We start from the raw sequence: 21,840 nt of genomic DNA on the forward strand, positions 1-21,840 counted from the left end.
GCAGAAGGTAACCTTGCTAATTGTAAGGAGCCAAGCCAGGGCAGGAGCAGAATTTCCATTCGGTGGTATGGCTGTGTGTCTGTTGTGTGTCCAGTGTGTGCTTCTTATCTCTAGTTTTAACTACACCCCAGTGTGAATAAAACCCAATTTAGAATAATTGGTCTTTAAAAAAAAATTATCTTAAATATCCATTTAAATTTTAAGATGATAGGGTGATACTAAATATCCATGTATAATAATTTATATTTACCTGGATCAATTTTAAGAGTAAAGAGACGTCATCTTTTGCTTATCTTTAACTATTGGATTTTCTTTCATATTTTATATGAAATCACTAACATTCTTCACCTCTACTGCCACAGTGCAAATAGAATCAGGTCTTATTTTAAATTATTGTAATACATTCCAATTCAGGTAGCTTCCAGAACGCTTGCTTTGTTATGATTTAAAAATTACACAGTAGACAACAAGAAGAAAAATTTTTACTCAATTGTTTACTTCTACTTAAATCATTCTTGGGTATACTATACTATTCTTGAGAACAGAATGAAAGGTCTGTTATTACAGACTACACATCACCTATTCTGATTCCTCAGTGATTTCCTAAACAATATCTTTTCCAGGTCAATCATGGTTAAGACTATGATTGATCTTTTCTGGTTCTCAAATTCTTTAAACTTGTACAATTAGAACTTTTAAATATTGTGTACATTATTATGGTTTTTATATGTCAGGTTCTTATATTAAACATTACTTTTAAACAGCACATGAAAATTAACTTTTTAAAAAATCATCTTAGCATCCTGTAACTAAACAATACGTCAAAATCATGAATATAGAATTTACAACTCCATTTCTAGAAATTCATCATATATATACATATATGTATAGGCTAGTTTACAATGGACATAAGAACAACATTATATATTTCAATATTTCTAGAAATATAAAAGTAATAAAAACATACTTGTCCAATATGAGATATCAAATTATCATTTCTCTGGGTAACTGACATGTTTAATATATATCTACGTTTAATAACATAGATAGAAGTAGTGTAAGTAAATATATAATCTACCTCAAGTAACATAGCTCAATGGGGTTTTTAATACATTGAGCTGAAAAATACCTGTACTTTAAAGATGATCAAATCAAGTTGGAAGAATTCGTATGTTAATGTAAACTTTAGTTTACCTCTAAGTGAGGTAAACTAAATGTTGCTCCTCAGCTCTTAAAAGCCAATATGTTCAGATTTAGTATGTCTTTAGACTTTATGTTAGTACAAAATCATTATGTTCACTTTCCCTATTATGTCATGCTTGTACTCAGGGATAGATCTAAGACCAACTAACTTAATGGAGAAAGAAGGAGATTAATCAATATTTACCAAGTACAGAAAAATGTTAAGAATCATTGGTATAAATTGAAATCCTTTGTACAATTACTTGAAGAGAAAAAAATAATAATTGACATAAAATCAAAACTAGGATCTACAAAAGGAAAAGCTATTATCTATTTACTCCAGAAAGCCATTTTAAAAGGTCATTTTTATTGACAGATCCTGGAAAATTTTTCTGGTATTCTACAGTCTTGACCAAGAATGAGCTGGTCTAAGTTACATTGGAAGTCAAACATGTTTTTCCCCTTACATCTCAGGAAAAGTCCTTTAGAAAGGCCATTAGAATGAAAACCTTGAGTGGGAAAAGACTTATTATAGGGTGTGTTACTAGATATTTTATGTATTGACCTGGATGTAAACACTTGATTCTCTTGCTTTGACTTACCATATTGGACTTTGGTGACAAGTCTCCAAATTCCATTAGGGAGATTCAAAGCAGACCTTGGGTTCTCTCATCTTGATCCAGTGCACAAAAAAATCACTTAACAAATTGTACTTCTGTAGCCTGTGATAGGTTAAACCAAGCCAAGAGACAGTAAGAAGCCATTTATTAGTTTTGTTATTAATTCATGATCAACCTGACCTTGTACACTACCTCTTAGAACTCAGGTTTAAAATGGACTGCTGGATACCTTAATGTTAATCCTCACCCAAGTTAATGATCATTCTGTGACCATTCTGATGTCTCATAGTTTCTCCATGAAATGGTGAGTTGATTCTTCAGTGGACAAACATTGTCATTTGTCTAGAGTATCTCTAACCCATTAGTGTGGCTAAGAGATGAAATGTCTTAGCTTAAAATGCAAGTATTGACTAGGTCAAGTTCATGCTATTTATTTTTTTGTCCAGAGAAACAGAATTAGAGAACCACGAAGAGGAATAATCAGAGCATGAAGTCATTCCCCACTCAACTCTGATTCAGGTCTTATCTGAAGACCATGATGATAATGCAACATTTCTAAGAATAAATAAAAGTCAAGTTTGGTAAAACGTTTGAAACATTTGGTTACAATGTCCATACTCACTAATTTAAATACATTGGAAATAGTCACAATAACTTTTCTTTCTTTCATGTCTTCTTTTCCCTCCTCACCAGCAATAAAGAAGTAGGAGAGCATGAGAAGGGGTAATGGAAGCACATTCTCTGAGTTCATCCTCCTGGGGCTCCCCATCAGGCCAGAGGAGCAAGGCCAGTTCTATGCCCTTTTCTTGGCCATGTACCTGACCACCGTGCTGGGGAACCTGCTCATCATCCTGCTCATCAGGCTGGACTCCCGCCTCCACACCCCCATGTACTTCTTCCTCAGCCACTTGGCTTTCACGGACATCTCTTTCTCCTCTGTCACAGCACCAAAGATGCTCATGAACATGCTGACACAGAGCCAGTCCATCCCATACGCTGGGTGCATTTCCCAGGTGTACTTTTTCTTGTTTTTTGGGGATCTCGACAGCTTCCTCCTCACCTCCATGGCCTATGACAGATATGTGGCCATCTGTCACCCCCTGCACTACACCGCCATCATGAGTCAGAGGCTATGTTTCCTGCTGGTTATTGTGTCCTGGGTCTTATCTTGTATCAGTGCCCTTGTGCACACTCTCCTCCTAGCTCGTCTCTCTTTCTATGGAGACAACACTCTGCCCCATTTCTTCTGTGACCTCTCTGCCTTACTTAAGCTGTCCAGCTCAGACACCACAGTCAATGAGCTGGTTATCCTCACGGTAGGAGTGGTGGTCATTACTGTACCATTCCTATGCATTCTGGTCTCTTATGGCCGCATTGGGGCCACCATCCTGAGAGCTCCCTCCTTGAAGGGAATCTGCAAAGCCCTGTCCACATGCGGCTCTCACCTCTCTGTGGTTTCTCTTTATTATGGAGCAATTATTGGGCTCTACTTTTTCCCCGCATCCAGTAACACTAATGATAAAGATGTCATTGTGGCTGTGCTGTACACATTAGTGACACCTATGTTAAATCCTTTTATCTACAGTCTGAGGAATAAGGATATGAAAGGAGCTCTGGGAGCTGTATTCAGAAGAACATTTTCAGAATGATAAAGCTGGGGCTCATCTTTCCCTAAATTGTTATGATGGTCTCTCAATACTACCCAGTTTTCCTTTGGCAGATTGCTGATTTTAGGGAATCTTAATGTAGCATCTTTTTCCTGCCTTCATTTCACCTTTGATGGACTTTAAAAAATGTATTTAGTCATCTGTTTGGTTTTGAGTGATCAATCTATGCTGAAAAAAAATGTCAGCCTCTCTGGGCATGGGAAAAAGAATAGTTAGACAAGATGTCAGGAAATCTAGACACATTGAGTTGAGTTCAAGCAGGTCTTCAGTGTAGCTTAATCCAACTGTTTTATTTTGAACTGGAATGAAAGTAATTCAGTGTCCAACAACATACATTTAAGTTTTTTTTCTCCTTGCATTTGAAATTGTAGTTTGGGCTTTAATTCTGTGGACGACTATCTCTGCTCAAGACAAAGGCATATCATTTCATTGCTTTAAACTGACTACAGTGACAGACATTTCCCTATCCATTATTTTATTTGGTTCTAGTACCTGATAATTAAAATAAAGAGAGGTTTAGTCACCAGCCCTGTTCTACTAAGCTAGCGAAACTTAGTAGCGTGGAACTCAAATGATTGGTCAGGTGCACAGTTCTAGCCCCATGAACCACGTGAGCATTTTTCAAATATCAGCAATACATAACTTATTTTACTGGAAAATTTGCTTTCATCTTTACAAATACATTGAAAGAACATGCAAATAAAACAATGTTTGCAACATATGTAGATAGATATGCTATGTAATATTTCATGTTTATATGTGTGTGCCTCACTCTACTAAAATCAACACCATAGGGATCAAAATCTTAATGTAAGATCCATAAACTTGAAACTATTATAGGGAAAGACAAGGAAAAGTTTAAATATATACACATAGTTAATAATTTTTCTCAAAAGGACTCCAACTGCCCTAGAAATAAGGGCAATAATTGACAAATGGGGCAAACTAGAATCAAGAGACACCACAAAGAATGTGGGAAATATCTTTACCTGCTATTTAGTGAATAAATGATCGATATCTAGAATAAACAAAAAGCTCAAAAATATTAAGCAACAAAAGAACAAATGATCCAATTAATCAATGGGTAGATGAGCAGACAGTTCTCAGAAACGGAAATACAAAGGCTCACAAATAAGAGATGTTCAACTTAGTTACAAAGGAAATGTAAATCAGAACTACATTAAGATTCCATCTCATTTCAACTAGATTGGTAATGAAAAAAAAACTATAAATACTGGAAAGGATGGAGGGAAAAGGAACTCTTGTATACAGTTGGTGAGTAAACTAATACAACCACAATGGAAAGTAGTATGGAGGCTCATAAAAAGTATGGTAAGAGTCCATCACACTATATATCATACCATAATTTGGGCATATATCTGGTGTATTAATTAATATGCATACCCATGTTTATTGCATCTCTGCTCATAATAGCCAAACCAGGGGAATTAGCTGAGCAACATAACAGATGAATAGATACAGAATACATGTTACATATTTACTGTGGAATATTATTCAGCCCTAAAAAATAAAATGGCATTGGATGGCAAATAGGTGAAACAAATGGTGATCAAGTTAAGCAAGAATTGCCAAGCTGAAAAAGTAAAATGCCACATGTTCTCTCTTCCTGTGAATGAATGGCCAGAATGTAAAGCAGGTGGCGTGCTGTCCAGGGTGGAGGCATTTGTGGGAGTGCAAAGATGGGAGAGTGAGGGAAGGTGAATGTTGTCAAAGTATCGTATGAATAAAGCTCATTGAGATTGGCACAGGGTTCAAAAGCAAGAGACTCCAGCTATGACACTCAATTTCTTTTTGGTTCATTATGAATTATGAATCCCGTTTCTGCAAGGTAAATTGAGAAGGCCAAAAGTTTTATGACTCACCAAGAGCCTAATGGCTGACTTTGGGTTATTACCATATTTCTCTCTTCTATGCTTGTTCCAGTAAGTAGTTCTTTCCCCCAAGAGCGCTAAAGGTAATTATATACAGTTAGTTGCTAATTTAGAGCTGGGGATGTAGATGATCGATGTGATGTTTTAAAATTAAAACTCACACTGATTTCTCAGGAGGCACGAACCTTCATCTATATATCTATATATTTTGTAAGGCTTTAAACAGAGACTCTAAATGCATATGCCTCTCAAAGGGGATCTTTGAGCTCTGCATGGGCTTTACTGTTTCATTGTTTTCTGTGAATTGTAGAGAAAGAAATGGAAGAATCTCCCCATACTTTGCAACTGAAGGTATTTGTGCTCAGCACCTAAGGTACAAGGATTAGGGTTTATATTCATCAGTATGATTTGTGTATTTCTGGATATCTTTCTAACATGTGTCATCGGTATCTACAATCACCATGCTGTGAGTGACAGCTCCACACACGGTAATTTATCCTCCATTAAGAGACTACCCCAAATTTGGTAGGATAGGGCAAACCTAGTCCTTCATGTACGAGGATTTAGCTCAAATTAATCTTAAATCTATATTGGATGAAATGTTGGAAAAAATATTCCCCATTTTGTTGATCCCTAATCACCATTACGTATTCTTAGCAGGTTTTCCAAATTTTATATCGTCTCTGAATGTTTATTAGTTTTTGGTGCCAAAATACAGGTGTAAATACATTTTATTTTGTATCTTACCTACTATAGGAAACTCCAACTTGAGTTTCTGCTGATAATCTTGAGGATTGGGTGAGCGGGGGCAGGGGGAGGATGGGAAGGGGAAACAAAGGAGGAGACTACAATGCTTGATAAGAAATGTACTCATTATCTTGCCCATGTAATTGTAACCCCTCTGTACAGTATTTTTACAATAAAAAATAAAATAAAAATCAATAAAATAAAATAAAAATAAAAAAATCTGACTTCTACAACAAGCAGAAAGCCATTTAAAATTTGTGTTTACTGTTGCTATAAAGACAGAACTGAAATTTTCTGTTATAGGTAAATGTGCAAAATGACCTATGAATAATTTTTTATAAATTGCAATATTGCTGGAAATAGCATACTATTACAAAGAATATTCATGCTTAATACATTGATTGTTGTTAAATAGTAATGAGTAATATAACGAATGTTTAATCCATCTCTGATAAAATCATATTAGCAGGATTTTCAGATAGCAGTTTGGAGAATGTGGGAATTTGAAAGACAATTTCAATCAAATCAGGAGAATTTATACATGAATGTGAACTTCTGTTAACTTCCAAAATGAATTAGACAGTAGAATCCTCAGCTATGAGAGAGAAAGAGAGATGAAAGCTAGAATTTCACAGATTTGAGTTACAGAGAGAAGCCAGCAAATAGAAGAGATAATTTAGTTTGTTTGAATAACTGGACAATGACCTGACCTTACACTTCTCAATTTATATTTCTATGATGAACTCAGTTTCTACCTGCTTAAAGCTAGCCTGGTCTTGTAGTCATTTCGCCACTTTACGATTTCTCCCAAAAATGTTGAGTTTGATTCTAAGTGGGCCAATTATATCTTTGACTTGACCAATCCACTCGCTAAAATGCACATATTGGCTAGCTTAAAAGCATATTTTTTATGTAGTAGTAAAAATGATTTCTCTTTCTTTTACGTTTCCATTCATTTTTCACTTCGCAGAAGATGAAGAGGAACATGCAAAAAGATGATAAAGCAGTCTGTCTGAGATCTTTCTCCTGGGGCTCCCCATCCAACCAGAGGAGCAAGGCCTGTTCTATGCCCTGTTCCTGGTCACGTACCTGACCACCGTGCTGGGAAACCTGCTCATCATCCTGCTCATCAGGCTGGACTCCCGCCTCCACACCCCCATGTACTTCTTCCTCAGCCACTTGGCGTTCACTGACGTCTTTCTCCTCCATCATAGCCCTGAAGATGCTCATGAACATGCTGACCCAGAGCCGATCCATCCCATACGTTGGATGTGCTTCCCAGTTGTATTTTTTCTATGTTCTAGGTAGATCTGGACAGCTCCCTCCTCATTTCAATGGACTATGGCAGATCTATGGCCATCTGCCACCCTCTGCACATACCACTAACATAAAGCAGAGCCTGAGTTTCCTGCTAGTTGTTGTGTCCTGGGTCTTATCTATTTCCAGTGCCCTTGTGCCCATGCTCTTCCTAGCCCATCTCTCTGTGGTGACAACACTCTGCCCCATTTCTTCTGTGACCTCTCTGCCTTATTTAAGCTGTCCAGCTCAGTCACCACAGTCAATGAGCTGGCCATCTTCACAGTAGGAGTGGTGGTCATTACTGTACCATTCCTATGCATTCTGGTCTCTTATGGCCGCAGTGGGGCCACCATCCTGAGAGCTCCTACCATGAAGTGAATCTGCAAAGCTCTGTCCACATGTGACTCTCACCTCTCCATGGTTTCTCTGTACTCTGGAGCAATTATTGGGCTCTACCTTTTCCCTTCATCCAATAACATCAATGTTAATAATATTGTAACTATATTATTCTGCCTGGTCACTCCCATGCTAAATCCATTTATTTATAGTCTGAGGAATCGGGATATGAAAGGAGCTCTAGAAAACACATACCGTAGTAGAATATTTCAGTTTGGTGGGTGTCACCTTCCTATTAAGAGGATACAAGACCCTAAACCCTTACATATATGCTTTCCTCTCTGAATTGCTATTTTTATTGTATCTTGATGTAGTACCTTTTTCAGAAAGTATTTCACCTTGGATGAAGCTTTTCCCCCTGTCCAGTGGTCTGATCTTGAGAGAGTTGATTTTTAGAAATGCATCCTAAAATTTCCCTTTATATTTTTAAGAAGTTGTACGAAGTGGTTTTAATTCAACATGTCAGTTTATGAGTACAATGCATCTGGACTAATGCCACCCTTTTTTTTTTTTTTTATCATTCTCCCTGTCATCTCTCCCAACCCACATTTGACCTTTTGTCTGCAAATTTTTACCTTACAATATTTACTTTTTCTTAAAGCTCCAATTTGTAGCTCCTTTGTAGGTTATTTTTTATTTCAGAAGATAACAAAGTAACTTCTAATAACACATTTATAAGATTATTTCTTTGTTGCTTTGTATGTCCCTCCCCCATGGTATAACCCCTGATTTCATTGTATTTGATGTTGGCATAATTTGTGGAGGGGAAGGGCAAAAACAAATTGTTTAAATAGGGATACAGGTGGACCCATTGCAACAATGAGATGTACAAGTCGTTATGTCGAAAAACGAACTTTACAACTTTGGCCAGGGGGGGGCTGGTGGGGGCCGGAGGGTGGGTGGGAGATGGGAAGGGATGGTAAAGGGAAACAAAGGAGCAAAGGATGAGGCAAAAATGCTTGATAAGAAATGTACTCACTATCTTGCCCATGTAATTGTACCCCTTCTGTACGGTATTTTCACAATAAAAAAAAGAAAAAAAAAAGAGAAAAAATAGGTTCATTATTTCAATTTTATATTTTACTTTATATTGTACATGGAAATTATTTATGAATAATCCTAATAAGAAATTGGAACGGAAGATCTTCATGATAAGTGAACTGGACCAAGTTTAGAGAAAAGGTCATGTTTTTTCTCAGAAGCAACATGCTGAATCTAGACATATAAAAGATATATATATATATATATATATATATATATATACATATTTGTATGTACACACATATAAAAATACATATAATTATTTAATTGTGGGACTGTTCGGGAGGCTGGCAGAGATTTGAGAGGGAAAGAAGATGATGGGTGAATATTATCTAAATACATCACATCTATATGTGAAGATGGCATAAGGAAACTCATCAAACTCATCAAAGGCTGTTGAATAATAGAGGGTGGAATTAAAAGAAAGAAAAACAGATAAGGGTCATCCAATTAAAAGTATATAGTCATGTGTGAAATTATACTTTAAAACCTCTGTATAATTCATATATTCTAAGGAAAACAAATGACAGAATTACAAAGATTCAGAAAATTATTATACTTCCAAAATTAATAAAGTTCTGACAGTTAACTAAAGAACCAATGCAACAATGATACTCAAGACAATATGTTAGAAATGAACTTTACAACTTGGGGGGGGGAATTAAGGGAGAAGGGAAGTGAGAGAAAAACAAAGGAGGGGTAACAATATTTGACAAAAAATGTACTCACTACCTTAAGTATGTAACTGTAACCCCTTGTTACATCACCTTGACAATAAAATTAAATTGAAAAAAAAAAAAGAAGAAACAGGCAGGCACTGGTGGCTCATACCTGTAATCCTAGCTATTCAGGAGGCTGAGCTCTGAGGATCATGGTTCAAAGCCAACCCAGACAGGAGAGTACATGAGACTCTTATCTCTAGTTAACCATCAGAAATCCAGAAGTGGCACTGTTGTTCAAAGTGATAGAGTGCTAACCTTGAGCTGAAGAGCTCAGGGACAGCACCCAGGCCCAGATTTTAAGCCCCAGGACCAACAAAAGAAGAAGGAAGAAGGAAGAAGGAAGAAGAAGAAGAAGAAGAAGAAGAAGAAGAAGAAGAAGAGGAGGAGGAGGAGGAGGAGGAGGAGGAGGAGGAGGAGGAGGAGGAGGAGGAGGAGGAGGAGGAGGAGGAGGAGGAGGAGGAGGAGGAGGAGGAGGAGGAGGAGGAGGAGGAGGAGGAGGAGGAGGAGGAGGAGGAGGAGGAGGAGGAGAAGAAGAAGAAGAAGAAGAAGAAGAAGAAGAAGAAGAAGAAGAAGAAGAAGAAGAAGAAGAAGGGGGAGGGGGAGGGGGAGGGGGAGGAAGAGGGGGAGGAAGAGGGGGAGGAAGAGGAGGAGGAGGAGGAGGAGGAGGAGGAGGAGAGGAAACAGGAATTTATAGAATAATAAAGAAAATTGAGAATAATCCCTTTACATCTATCCCATGAACTACAAGAATACACACATAACACATTAAGTGAAATTTAGAACATAATATATGTAAAAAATGAGAGGTTTACACTGAAACAGAAACAACAAACACAACTTTTATTTGAAAATCTACAAGTGGAGAATAACAGGAATTGTTTCAATTTGCTTATATTTGCTAAAGACTTATTCTGTGTCCCAAGATGTAATCTAGATTGTAGAAAGTTCCATGGGCTGCTGAGGAGAATGTAGTATTGTGCAACTGCTGGATGGAATACTCTATATATGTTTATCAGGTCCATTTAGTCTTCAGGGTCATTTGATTGTGAAGTTTCTTTGTTGTTGTTTTCTGGATAATCTATGTATTGGTGAAAGTGGAATATTGAAGTCTCCCACTATCACTGTATTACATGATCTATTGCTTCTCAGTTCAGTGGGGTTTGTTTAAAGTTAGGTGCGACACTTGGAGTATTTATGTTCATAGCTGTTATCTCCTCTTGCTAGATTGTTCTCTTTATTATTTTAACGTGACCTTCTTTGTGTCTTTTGACTAATTTTGGTTTGAAATCTACTTTAACTAATATGAATCTAGCTACTCCTGATGCCTTTGCAGACGGTCTGTTTGTTGGAAGATCTTCAGCCTTTCATTCCAAGCCAGTGTTTGTGTCAGTGGGATGAATTCCTTGTAGGCAAAAGATCGTTGGATCATTAGATCCTTATATATCACCCTGCACCAGAATCAACTCCAAATGGATCAAAGACCTTGAACTCAAAGCAGACACTCTGAAAACATTACAGGATGGAATAGGAGAAACCCTAGGTCTCCTTGGCTCAGGCCGAAAATTTCTGAATAGAGACCCGGAAACACAACAAATCAAAGAAAGGTTGGACAAATGGGATTGCATAAAGTTGCAGAGCTTCTGCAGGGCAAATGACATAGCTAGCAGGATCAATAGAAAGCCCACGGATTGGGAGAAGATCTTTACTAGCCATACAACGGACAAGGGTCTCATATCTAAAATATACTTGGAACTCAAAAAATTAAACCCCCCAACAACAAATCCTCAAAGAAACAACTGCCCAATAAATAAGTGGGCGAAAGACTTAAAGAGAAACTTCTCTGAAGAAGAAAGAAGGATGGCCAATAGACACATGAAGAAATGTTCAACATCCCTAGCCATAAAAGCAATGCAAATCAAAACAACATTGAGATATCACCTCACTCCAGTTAGAATGGCAAAAATCAAGAACTCTAACAACAACAGATGCTGGAGGGGATGTGGACAGAAAGGAACCTTACTTCATTGTTGGTGGGAATGTAAACTTGTTCAACCACTTTGGAAAGCAGTATGGAGGTTCCTGAAAAGACTTCACATAGAGCTCCCCTATGACCCAGCAATCCCACTTTTGGGCATTTACCCTCATGTTTACAAACAAGACCACACTAAAGCTACCAGCACAACTATGTTTATTGCAGCATTATTTACCATAGCTAAGATATGGAACCAACCCAGATGCCCCTCAGTAGATGAATGGATCAAGAAAATGTGGTATATATACACAATGGAATTCTATGCCTCCATCAGAAAGAATGACATTGCCCCATTTGTTAGGAAATGGAAAAACTTGGAAAAAATTATATTAAGTGAAGTAAGCCAGGCCCAAAGAAACGTAGGTCCCATGGTTTCCCTTATTTGTAATATCTAGTATATGTATGAGTCAAGCGGAAAAGGTCAGATAATGTGATGTCAGGAAAATGAACCCTTAGATGTGTATTTTAATGTTTTTTTCTTTCATGCATGTGTTTCTAACACATTTATAAGATTATCTCTCTGTTGCTTTGTATGTCCCTCCCCCACAGTATAACCCCTGCTTTCACTATATTTGATGTCAGTATAACTTGTGGAGGAGATGGGGAAAAACCAGTTGTTTAAGGATACAGGTGGACCTGTTGCAACAATGAGAAGTACAAGTTGTCATGTCCAAAACGAGCTTTACAACGTTGGTGCGGGGGGGGGGGGGAGGCGGGGGGGGGGGGAAGGAGAAGGATTGGGATTAGGGGGGGAGGGGGGAGGCTGGGAAGGGATGTGAAGGGTAAACAAAGGAGGAGGCTGCAATGCTTGGTAAGAAATGTACGCATTATCCTGCCCATGTAACTGTAACTCCTCTGTACAGTATGTTCACAAATAAAATTAAATTAAATTAAAAAAAAAAAGATCGTTGGATCATATTTTTTTAAATCCAGCTAACTATTCTATACCTTTGTATTGGATAGTTGAATCCATTGATATTCAGAGATGTGTAGTATTCTCTGCCATCTTATTTTTTTTATTGTTTAAGTCTTTTTTTCCTCTTTATTTGTTTATCTACTCCTATGGTGTCATTTATTTATTTATTTCCCATAGAAGGAGAAACACAAATGGCTAACAGATACATGAAAAAATGTTCAAAATTCTTAGCTATTTGGAAAGGCAAACTATCTTAAGATCTCACCTCAATCATCTAGAAGTCGATGATAATGAAGGTGATCTAAAACTAGAGTCTATACCATAGGACACACAGACAGAACAAAGGAAAGGCTCAGTTCAGAGGTTGAATGTGTTTATAAACAGATTCCAGGAACAGGATGAGAGACATACATCAGAGCCACTTAAGATCATCTAACCACTTCTATTTCCTTGAAGAATGAGGTTGGAATATCGCATTGAATCTGTAGATAGCCTTGGGAAGTATTGCCATTTTCACGATGTTGATCTTTCCAATCCAGGCGCATGGGAGATTTTGCCACTTTCTAAGTTCTGTTTTGATTTCCTTTTTCAAGTTTTTAAAGTTTTCCTCATAGAGGTCCTTCACTTCTTTGGTTAAGTTAATTCCTAGGTATTTTATTTTTTGTGGGGTTATTACGAATGGAGTTGCTTTCCTAATTTCAGCCATACTTTTCTCATTGTTGGCATACAGAAAAGTCACTGATTTTTGAGGGTTAATTTTATACCCTGCTACTTTGCCAAAGTTTTGAATCAGCTTGAGTAATTTGGGAGTAGAGTCTATGGGATTCTTTAAATACAAGATCATGTCATCGGCAAAGAGGGAGAGTTTTACTTCTTCTTTCCCTTTTGGATCTCTTTATGTTTGCATCTTGTCTTATTGTTGTAGGTAGGCATTCTAATACTAGATTGAAGAGAAGTGGAGAGTGGACATCCTTGTCTTGTTCCTGAGTTAAGAGGAAATGGCTTTAGTTTTTCACCATTAAGTATAATGCTGGCTGTAGGTTTGTCATATACAGCCTTTATTGTATTGAGGAATGTTCCATGGATTCCTAATTTTTCTAAGACCTTCATCATAAAGGGGTGTTGGATCTTGTCAAATGCTTTTTCTGCATCTATTGAGATAACCATGTGGTTCTTATTCTTCTCTTGTTGATGTGATGAATTATGTTAATTGATTTGCGTATATTGAACCAGCTTTGCATCCCTGAAATGAATCCTGTTTGGTTGTGGTGTATGATTTTTTGGATGGATTGTTGAAGTCGATTGGCCAAAATTTTGTTGAGAAGTTTTGCATCAATGTTCATCAAAGAAATGGGTCTATACTTCTCTTTCTTTGATGAGTCCCTGCCTGGTTTTGGGATGAGGGTTATGATGGCTTCATAGAATGTGTTCGGTAGTGAACTTTCTCTTTCAATTTCATTGAAGAGTTGAAGGAGTATTGATGTGAGCTCTGCTTTGAAGGCCTTTTTTTTTTCTTTCATGTGATTGTTTCTAACACATTTATAAGATTATTTCTTTGTTACTTTGTATGTCCCTCCCCCACAGTATAACCCCTCTTTCACTGTATTTGATCTCGGTATAATTTGTGGAGGGGAAGGGGAAAAACAAATCGTCTAAATAGGGATACAGGCGGACCCATTGCAACAATGAGATGTACAAGTTGTTATGTCGAAAACGAACTTCACAGCTTTGGTGGGGGGGAGGTGGGGGGGCGGGGGGAGGGGGAGGATGGGAAGGAATGGGAAGGGATGGGAAGGGGAAACAAAGGAGGAGGCTACAATGCTTGATAAGAAATGTACTCATTATCTTGCCCATGTAATTGTAACCTCTCTGTACAGTATTTTCACAATAAAAAAATAAAAAAAAGATCATCTAACCACAACTAGTCACAGAATTACAAGTGAGACAGCCACGACTATCATTCCCAGATGAATCCCCAGACGTCCCCCAGATTCGTGAACAACGGAAGTGCTTCTTGATGACTGACCCTGAGATTTTTGTTATCGTTTGTTATCCAATTGTACTGTGACCATTCCATTCTCCCGGAATGAAACATGAGAAGAAACAATAAGAAAGCAGAGTATGTTTCTTTGGTGGCTACTATATTAAGGAGGTTTTCTCATGGGTGGGTTCAATGTTAAAATTGATTCTCTCTCTTGTGTCAGGGATATTTAGAGACGTCTAGACTGCCTTTTCATGCAACCCCTATGAAATGGTTGAAGCATATTTTTTTTCTTGGATGTTTCTGTATAGCCCCTGGTTTTGTGGTGCATCATTCTATACAGTTATCTCACTCCTTCTCTGAGAGTTTCTTTGGCTTTCGAAAAGATAAGGTTGGGGAGAATTAACTGGCTTCAGAACTCCTCTACTCTTTTCACATAACCTATCTGTGGTCTTTAGGAGACATTTTGTTTTTATTACTCACTGGGAATAAAAGTAGTGCCCAGAAACACTTTGGGCATATCTTACTCCTCCCCTCTTCTCTTGTTTATTCCTTGCTATTGTTTTTGGTTTCACAAAAGCAGATTTCTATCAAAGGCTTTAGATGGTTTTATTGGATCTTCTCCCATTAAAATTGAAGTAAAAAATAAAGTACATCACTCCCCATTGGGAGGATCTGGTGTTCAGTGCAAAGCTTTAGCTAAAAGAAAACGCTACTTAAAGCCCTCTCTTTAAGACCTTTCTTATATCTAACTCTTAGGTGTTTCTAGATCCACTTTTAATGCAAAATCTTGTTATGTTGATGCATTTGCACTTCTTATAACTATCTTTACTTTGAGTCTTGAAACTCATATTGGTGTATTTAATTTTATGTCTATCAAATCTTGGTGCATTTGTTGAAATATCCAATTCAATAACCTAACACTAATACTTCCTCTTCCTGATCTTCATGATCAGATGAACTTTGTGCATCCAGATAATCCTTACTTATTAACCTAAAGCAAGTGAAGTCTTTTGTATCCTCTTTCAGCTGAACAAATAATTAACAATACTTAGCATTCCACATAAATTAACGTATTTATATAGATAAACTGCTCAGCCTATAATGCTCTGAGGAAGACAGCCAAGATTGAAACATTCTCCTTCAACTATGTGATCTTAGGGCATTCTTCTCCTCACTGAACCTGTTTTCCAAACAACTTCTTAGGATTGGTATAAAGATAAAAATACATGATTTATCCTATGCTAATCTCTTGCTTCAGCACCTGAAGGAATTGAGTTGACATTCACTTTACCACTAAATCTCTATATGTGTTTGAGAGCAAGGAAGGAGATACAACTCTAGCGAACAAGGAGACAATGTGTTAACTTTTATGTAAATAAAATAATATTTTGTTGTTCTTCAAAAGTTCTAGAAGGTTTGAGGGCTGCTGGATATCTAGGAGCTATACCTTCATACAATGGACACATTCTTAGAAGTGGCGATGTGGATTTCCAGACATGTTTATAATAAATTAAAAACCCAAAAGAGTAAACTTGATGGCATCCATTTAAAGATTCCTCCCCAATTTTTCCAATCTCAGTAACCCATAAAATAAGATGAATGTCACATAAAATCATACAAGACACATTTTATTTTGCTCTTTGCTCAACAGGAACAAAAACAATGCCAGCAAAGCATTTTGACTGGCAGCTGTGGGAGGAAGACAAATGAGGCGTACTTTCAATTATTTGTATTTACATTTTTGAGGAAATGATTATGTGAGTGTGGTTTAAAGAAAGACAAATATTAACTGGAAGAATGAGTTTTCTTCCTGAGGAGTTTTCTTAGAGCCCCTTTCATGTCTTTATTTCTCAGACTGTAAATGAAGGGGTTCAACATGGGTGTGACCACTGAATACATCACTGAAGCGATGATGTTATTGCCACTGGTGTTGTTGGGTGGGGGAAGAAAATAAAGACCAATAATTGCCCCATAATAAAGAATCACCACTGATAAGTGAGATCCACAAGTGGACAATGCTTTACAGATGCCTTTGGTAGAGGGAGCCTGGAGGATGGTGAACCCAATGCGACCATAAGAAACCAGGATGCACAGAAACGGCAGCATAATGGCTGCCAGTCCTGCTGTAAAGATTGCCAGCTGGTTCAGGGATGTCTCTGAGCAGGACAACTTGAGCATGGCACCCAAGTCACAGAAGAAGTGGGGGACAATGTATTCTGCACAGAAGACAAGATGAGCTAAGAGGAGGGTATGCAAAAGAGCACAGGCACTAGCAATGACCCAGGACACAGCTACCAGCATACCACAAAGGCTCTGGCTCATGATGGTGGTATAGTGCAGAGGATAGCAGATGGCTACATATCTGTCATAGGCCATTGAAGTGATAAGAAAACTGTCCAGGTCAGCAAAGAATATAAAAAAGTATGTCTGTGAAATGCACCCCTCGTAGGTGATGCATTGGCACTGGCTCTTCATATTTATCAACATCTTTGGGACAGTAACTGATGAGAAAGAGATGTCGGTGAAAGCCAAGTGGCTGAGGAAGAAGTACATGGGGGAGTGGAGGCGGGAGTCCAGCCTGATGAGCAGGATGATGAGCAGGTTCCCCAGCACAGTGGTCAGGTACACGGCCAGGAACAGGACAAAGAAAGCACCCTGATGTTCTGGCCAGATAGGGAGTCCCAGGAGTAGGAACACGGATACACTACTGTGGTTTTCAGACCTCATACTTACAGTAAGAAACAATGATCCAGTGCCAAGGACTCACACCTGTAATTGTAACTATTCAGGAGGCCAAGATCCAGAGGATCATGGTTTGAAGCCAGTTCAGGTAGAAAATTTCACAAGGCTCCATCTCCAAAATAACTGGCAAAAAGCCAAGTGACCCCCCTGCACAAGGATGATTTTAGCAGCGATGTTATTTTGATTTATAGAATGTCTTCTTTCATATTTCCTTCCGTGTTCCACATATTCTGCTGCAAATGTGGTAGAAAATAATATAGGTTTAAGATACACATCACTTTCTTTCTCAGACTGATACCAGTCTCTGTAAATAATAACACAGTTAAAATTTACTAAACATTCTAATAGTTTATGTGCGGCAATTCAATAATCTTGCATGAACTAAATAAGCACTGCTATCTTTTCTGTTCTTCAGACAAGATAGCTATACAGTAGACAGTCTTACAAGTCATGGAAGTAGGAAGGGAAAAAGAAGGATATAAACTCAAGTATGTTGGCTCTCAATTTTGTGCCACAAGCAAAGAGAAATTATTTGGCACCAGAAATATCACTTTGGCTCCTAGTTCTTGTGTGTAATGAACTTTTTAATTCTGCATGCCCTACCTGTCTATATAGTCCATGATTGTTTCGAATTCGTTCACTAACCACAGGTCCAAAAATCTATCCAAGATAAATTAGTGCAAGTACAACATCATTTTTAGTTCAAATAGATGTCTCATCCAAATAAAATTATTCTGGCAGTTTCAATAATAAGCTTCAGTTAGGGGTAGTTCAGAGCCAGGCATAACCCTAATGGAAGTGAAATCCATGTTTTAAATGGCCACAGTCACAATGTTTCAAAGAACAACAATTTAAAAGCCAAAGTATAATTTTCAAAAGAAATTTGAACTTTTTGGTGTATAAAATAGCATAAAAGGATTTATTTCTGAATCCAAATAAACATAAAAATACATCTATATATTTTTGAAGAAGCTTTAATACTATAATGTATCAAAGCATATAATAAAGCTATGGTAACTATAAGTAATGCATAGGACACACAATAGCCAATGGAGGAAAAGGGAGAACCAAGAACTACATAGGTTTATAATGAACATCTGGCAATGGACAGAAGTGACATAATAAACAGTTCTGAGCAGCTGTCTATCCATATATTTCAAAACACATACAGCTAGGTGCTGGTGGCTCATGCCTGTAACCCTAGAACTCAGGAGGCTGAGGAAAGACTATGAAACTCATTTCCAGTTAATCACCAAAAATTCCAGAAGTAGAGCTTTACAGCATCCAGTTACTGAGTTCAAGTCCCAAGACTAGCGTGCATACACACACACACACACACACACACACACACACACACACGCACACACTACATCCCTAACTCACACCATATATAAAATTCCCAGATGAACTGAAGTTAATTATGAAAAACAAATTTTCAAAACCATTAGAATATGTCATAACTTCTATTCAGTATTCAGAATCTGAAGGTACTAACACATTTCTTAATAAAGTCCCCGAATACTGACAGAAAAATAAAAGTTCTAGCAAATTTGTCAATATCAAAATAAATTTCCTTAACTATGTAACTACAACAACCATCACAGGAAACTCATAAAATTAAGATAGAAGTTACAAATGGGATAATGTATGACATCCCAAACCAGCAAAAGATTGGTACTCAGAATATGTACAAATTGGTATAAATCAATAAAGTGAAAACACCCAATCAAAATACAGAAGATAATGCAATCCAGAAATTTGTGGAAAATAAAGCTCAAATGGATAATAAACATATCTAAAGCAGTTTGATTTCAATTGACAAAGGAAATGTAAATGACACTAACCATGAATACTCTTGATGACAGTTTTAACTATGCACTTGCAATAAGCATGGGGAAAAGAATATCTTATAAATTGCTATTAGATGTTCAAACCTGTTCATCCACTTTGAATATGATGTATAAATTGGAAGGTTTGTATTTTCTTTGATGTAGTGATTTTTGCCCAGGCATTCCCTGGAAAAGTGCTCTCTCTTCTTCACTCTGAAGTAGACTGCATTGGTATTTTCAGTGTTGTTTGAAAGAGTAAAGATGAAACAATGAATTGCTTAGTAGTCAAGAAATGGGTGAACAGATGATAGTTTATCATACATTTCTACCTATCAATAAAAGAAACTTCTACCATATATTTCTACCTGGATAGTTCTCTAAGAATTAATCTTGAGTTAAAACAGATGCAGAATTATGCTTACAGTATGATATCATCCATTAAAACACTTAACAACACTGTATACTACTAATTGGTACAAATATATTGATTAATTATGAAATCACATATTAATGAGTATCTTAAACTCTGTGAAAAGATGATGAAATAGAAGAACAATAACAACAAAACAACAACAACAACAACAACAACGTGATAGGTGGGCTGAAGGATTGGTTGTGCCTGACATTTTGGGTTGTTTTATTTATTTTTTTTAATTTTATTTTTATTTTATTTTTTGCCTGGACTAATAGACTGAAAAACAAGGAACGGATGGATCATCAGACCAAAACCACTTTGAATAATCTACAGATAGATGGAGTCAGAGGAAAGCGTTCTTTGGAACCTTTTTAGTGCAAACACACTTAATTGACTAATTTTTTCCTATGTCCCTATTATGACAGACCAAAATGAGCAAATCACTGGTTCATTTTAAGATTCAGATTTTTGTTTTTGACAGTCATAGGGCCTAAACACTGGGCCTGGGCGCTGTCCCTCAGCTCTTCAGCTCAAGGCTAGCGCTCTACCACTTGAGCCACAGCGCCACTTCTGCCTTTTCTGCTTTTGTGGTATTGAGCAATCGAACCCAGGGCCTCATGCATGCAAGGCAAGCACTCTACCACGGAGCTACCTTCCCAGCCCCTTGGGTTGTTTTAAAGAGCAGAAACAAGAATGGTAGCAGATTAGTGTTTGTTAGATCAGAGTTCTGGGGACAGGGGGCATCTTTCCTGTAAACATTCAGCATACGAATCTTCACTTTGGACAGAAGAGCACTGGGATTTTATCATCACCACTGGGCTTCATCATTTACTGGCAATATCTAGTGTTCTAGCACTAATCAATGAGCTGTGCATTTGTTCACAAGTCTACCTGGCTTCATAGACTGTGATAATCAGTTTATTAAAAGCCCCCATTAAACATACCCTAAATACTTATAAACCATGCTTGCTGCTCAAGGGAACTGAAAATTTTCAGGAAGCAAATTTAAAAATTTAAGGATGAATCAACATTTGGGATTCCTGGATGGGAATGCCAATAATACGGATGGCCCAATTTAGGATAGCAACTGTTTATTAATTATATACTTATACTAATAATACTAACAAGTTTCTGTGACATATAGTTTATACCATATGAGCCTAACTACTATCCAAGAAAAGTCTGATTATCAGTTAATGAATTGGAAACTGGTTCTGAGACTATTAAGTAATTTGTCTGAAATTGTACACCATGATTATGGAGAGATCATTTAGTTTCATATTTGTCTCATTCCAGTCCCACGCTTCTAATGGCTATGCAGGGCACGCAGTGATGGAAAAGAGACCTACATCAATTTGATTGAAAGATTTTCCATAGAAGTATTGCCCAAGTCTTTAAATAGATGTTTGGAGGTAAAGAGAGGGACTATAAAGCCAGCTATTGGATTTATGAACCAGAAATTTCTGGGATCCAGAACAATGTCAGTTAAGACCCTGGACAATAAAAAAAAGACCCTGGACAATGTTTTTGATTGTTTTTTGATTGATTTCTTAGTTGGTTTTTTTAAGAGAAAGGTTAAGGTGATGATCATATATATTCATTAGAAGTAATATAATGGAGTCAAAATGAATTAATAAAAATTTACGATGCCACATTGAAAGTACTTTCTAGAAAATGTATGTACGTATGTTTATAACCATCAGCCAAAATGCAGATAGTTATTGTTGTTTTAAACCTGTAATGATTGGCTCACTGCCTGGATAAAGAACAGATATTCAGTAACAGTGCTTAGCACATATTCAGACAACATTTTCTTACAGAGAAATGTACAAGTTCAAAGAATTACAGTTATTATACCTACCAAGTTATTTGAGAAGGTTAAAAAATTATACGTGGTGTACCTGGCACAAGTATACTCATCTGTAATATTTTGTAGCACACCATTTACACACACACACACACACACACACACACACACACAATTCTAAGTGGAGTCTACAAACACTCCCTTTACCTAGCTCAGTAAAAGATAAATTCAAACACTGTCAGCTTCATGATGTGCACCGATCATTCGTTTTCTCTCCAAATGACTTAGAGTAGGGACAAGGAGATAGGTCCTGAGCTCAACTCCCTTTTATCACCAGCTCCAAGACAATGACAAAAGGGGACCCTCTTTAGGAACTTGGTTAGAAACTCAGGGGACCAGCGCCACAAGCTTCTGGTAAGAAACAAATATAGAATAATTACTGTTTTTATTCCCAGTGGGCAGGTGCATACTAAAGATAATTCACTCTCTTGAGCATATATATGGGGATTTTTTTTATTATTTACATGTTTGTGTACTATAAAGAGTTTG

The 21,840-nt window shown here is 37.2% G+C and overlaps 2 protein-coding genes and 1 pseudogene across 2 annotated transcripts; 2 read left to right on the forward strand and 1 right to left on the reverse strand.

The window, feature by feature from the left end:
- The first annotated feature begins 1,600 nt into the window (after positions 1-1,600).
- LOC122107095 (olfactory receptor 50-like) lies at positions 1,601-3,451 on the forward strand. Its single transcript, XM_042678689.1, has 2 exons — positions 1,601-1,608; positions 2,515-3,451. Exons 1-2 carry the CDS (start codon positions 1,601-1,603, stop codon positions 3,449-3,451), a joined length of 945 nt encoding a protein of 314 aa, XP_042534623.1.
- A 2,371-nt stretch (positions 3,452-5,822) lies between these two features.
- Positions 5,823-8,088, forward strand: LOC122107070 (annotated as a pseudogene).
- Positions 8,089-16,283: 8,195 nt separating this feature from the next.
- Positions 16,284-17,231, reverse strand: LOC122107138 (olfactory receptor 3-like). The gene has a single exon (XM_042678752.1). The coding sequence runs from the start codon at positions 17,223-17,225 to the stop codon at positions 16,284-16,286; it is 942 nt and encodes a 313-aa protein (XP_042534686.1). The 5' UTR covers positions 17,226-17,231.
- Positions 17,232-21,840: the final 4,609 nt, after the last annotated feature.

This window comes from Dipodomys spectabilis, unplaced genomic scaffold (assembly GCF_019054845.1).
Source record: "Dipodomys spectabilis isolate Male_0828 unplaced genomic scaffold, ASM1905484v1 ptg000046l, whole genome shotgun sequence".
NCBI lineage: Eukaryota > Metazoa > Chordata > Mammalia > Rodentia > Heteromyidae > Dipodomys > Dipodomys spectabilis.

Coding starts and splice junctions, on each gene's coding strand:
- LOC122107138 (XM_042678752.1), bottom strand. CDS start 17,225: ATGAGGTCTGAAAACCACAGTAGTGTATCCGTGTTCCTACTCCTGGGA.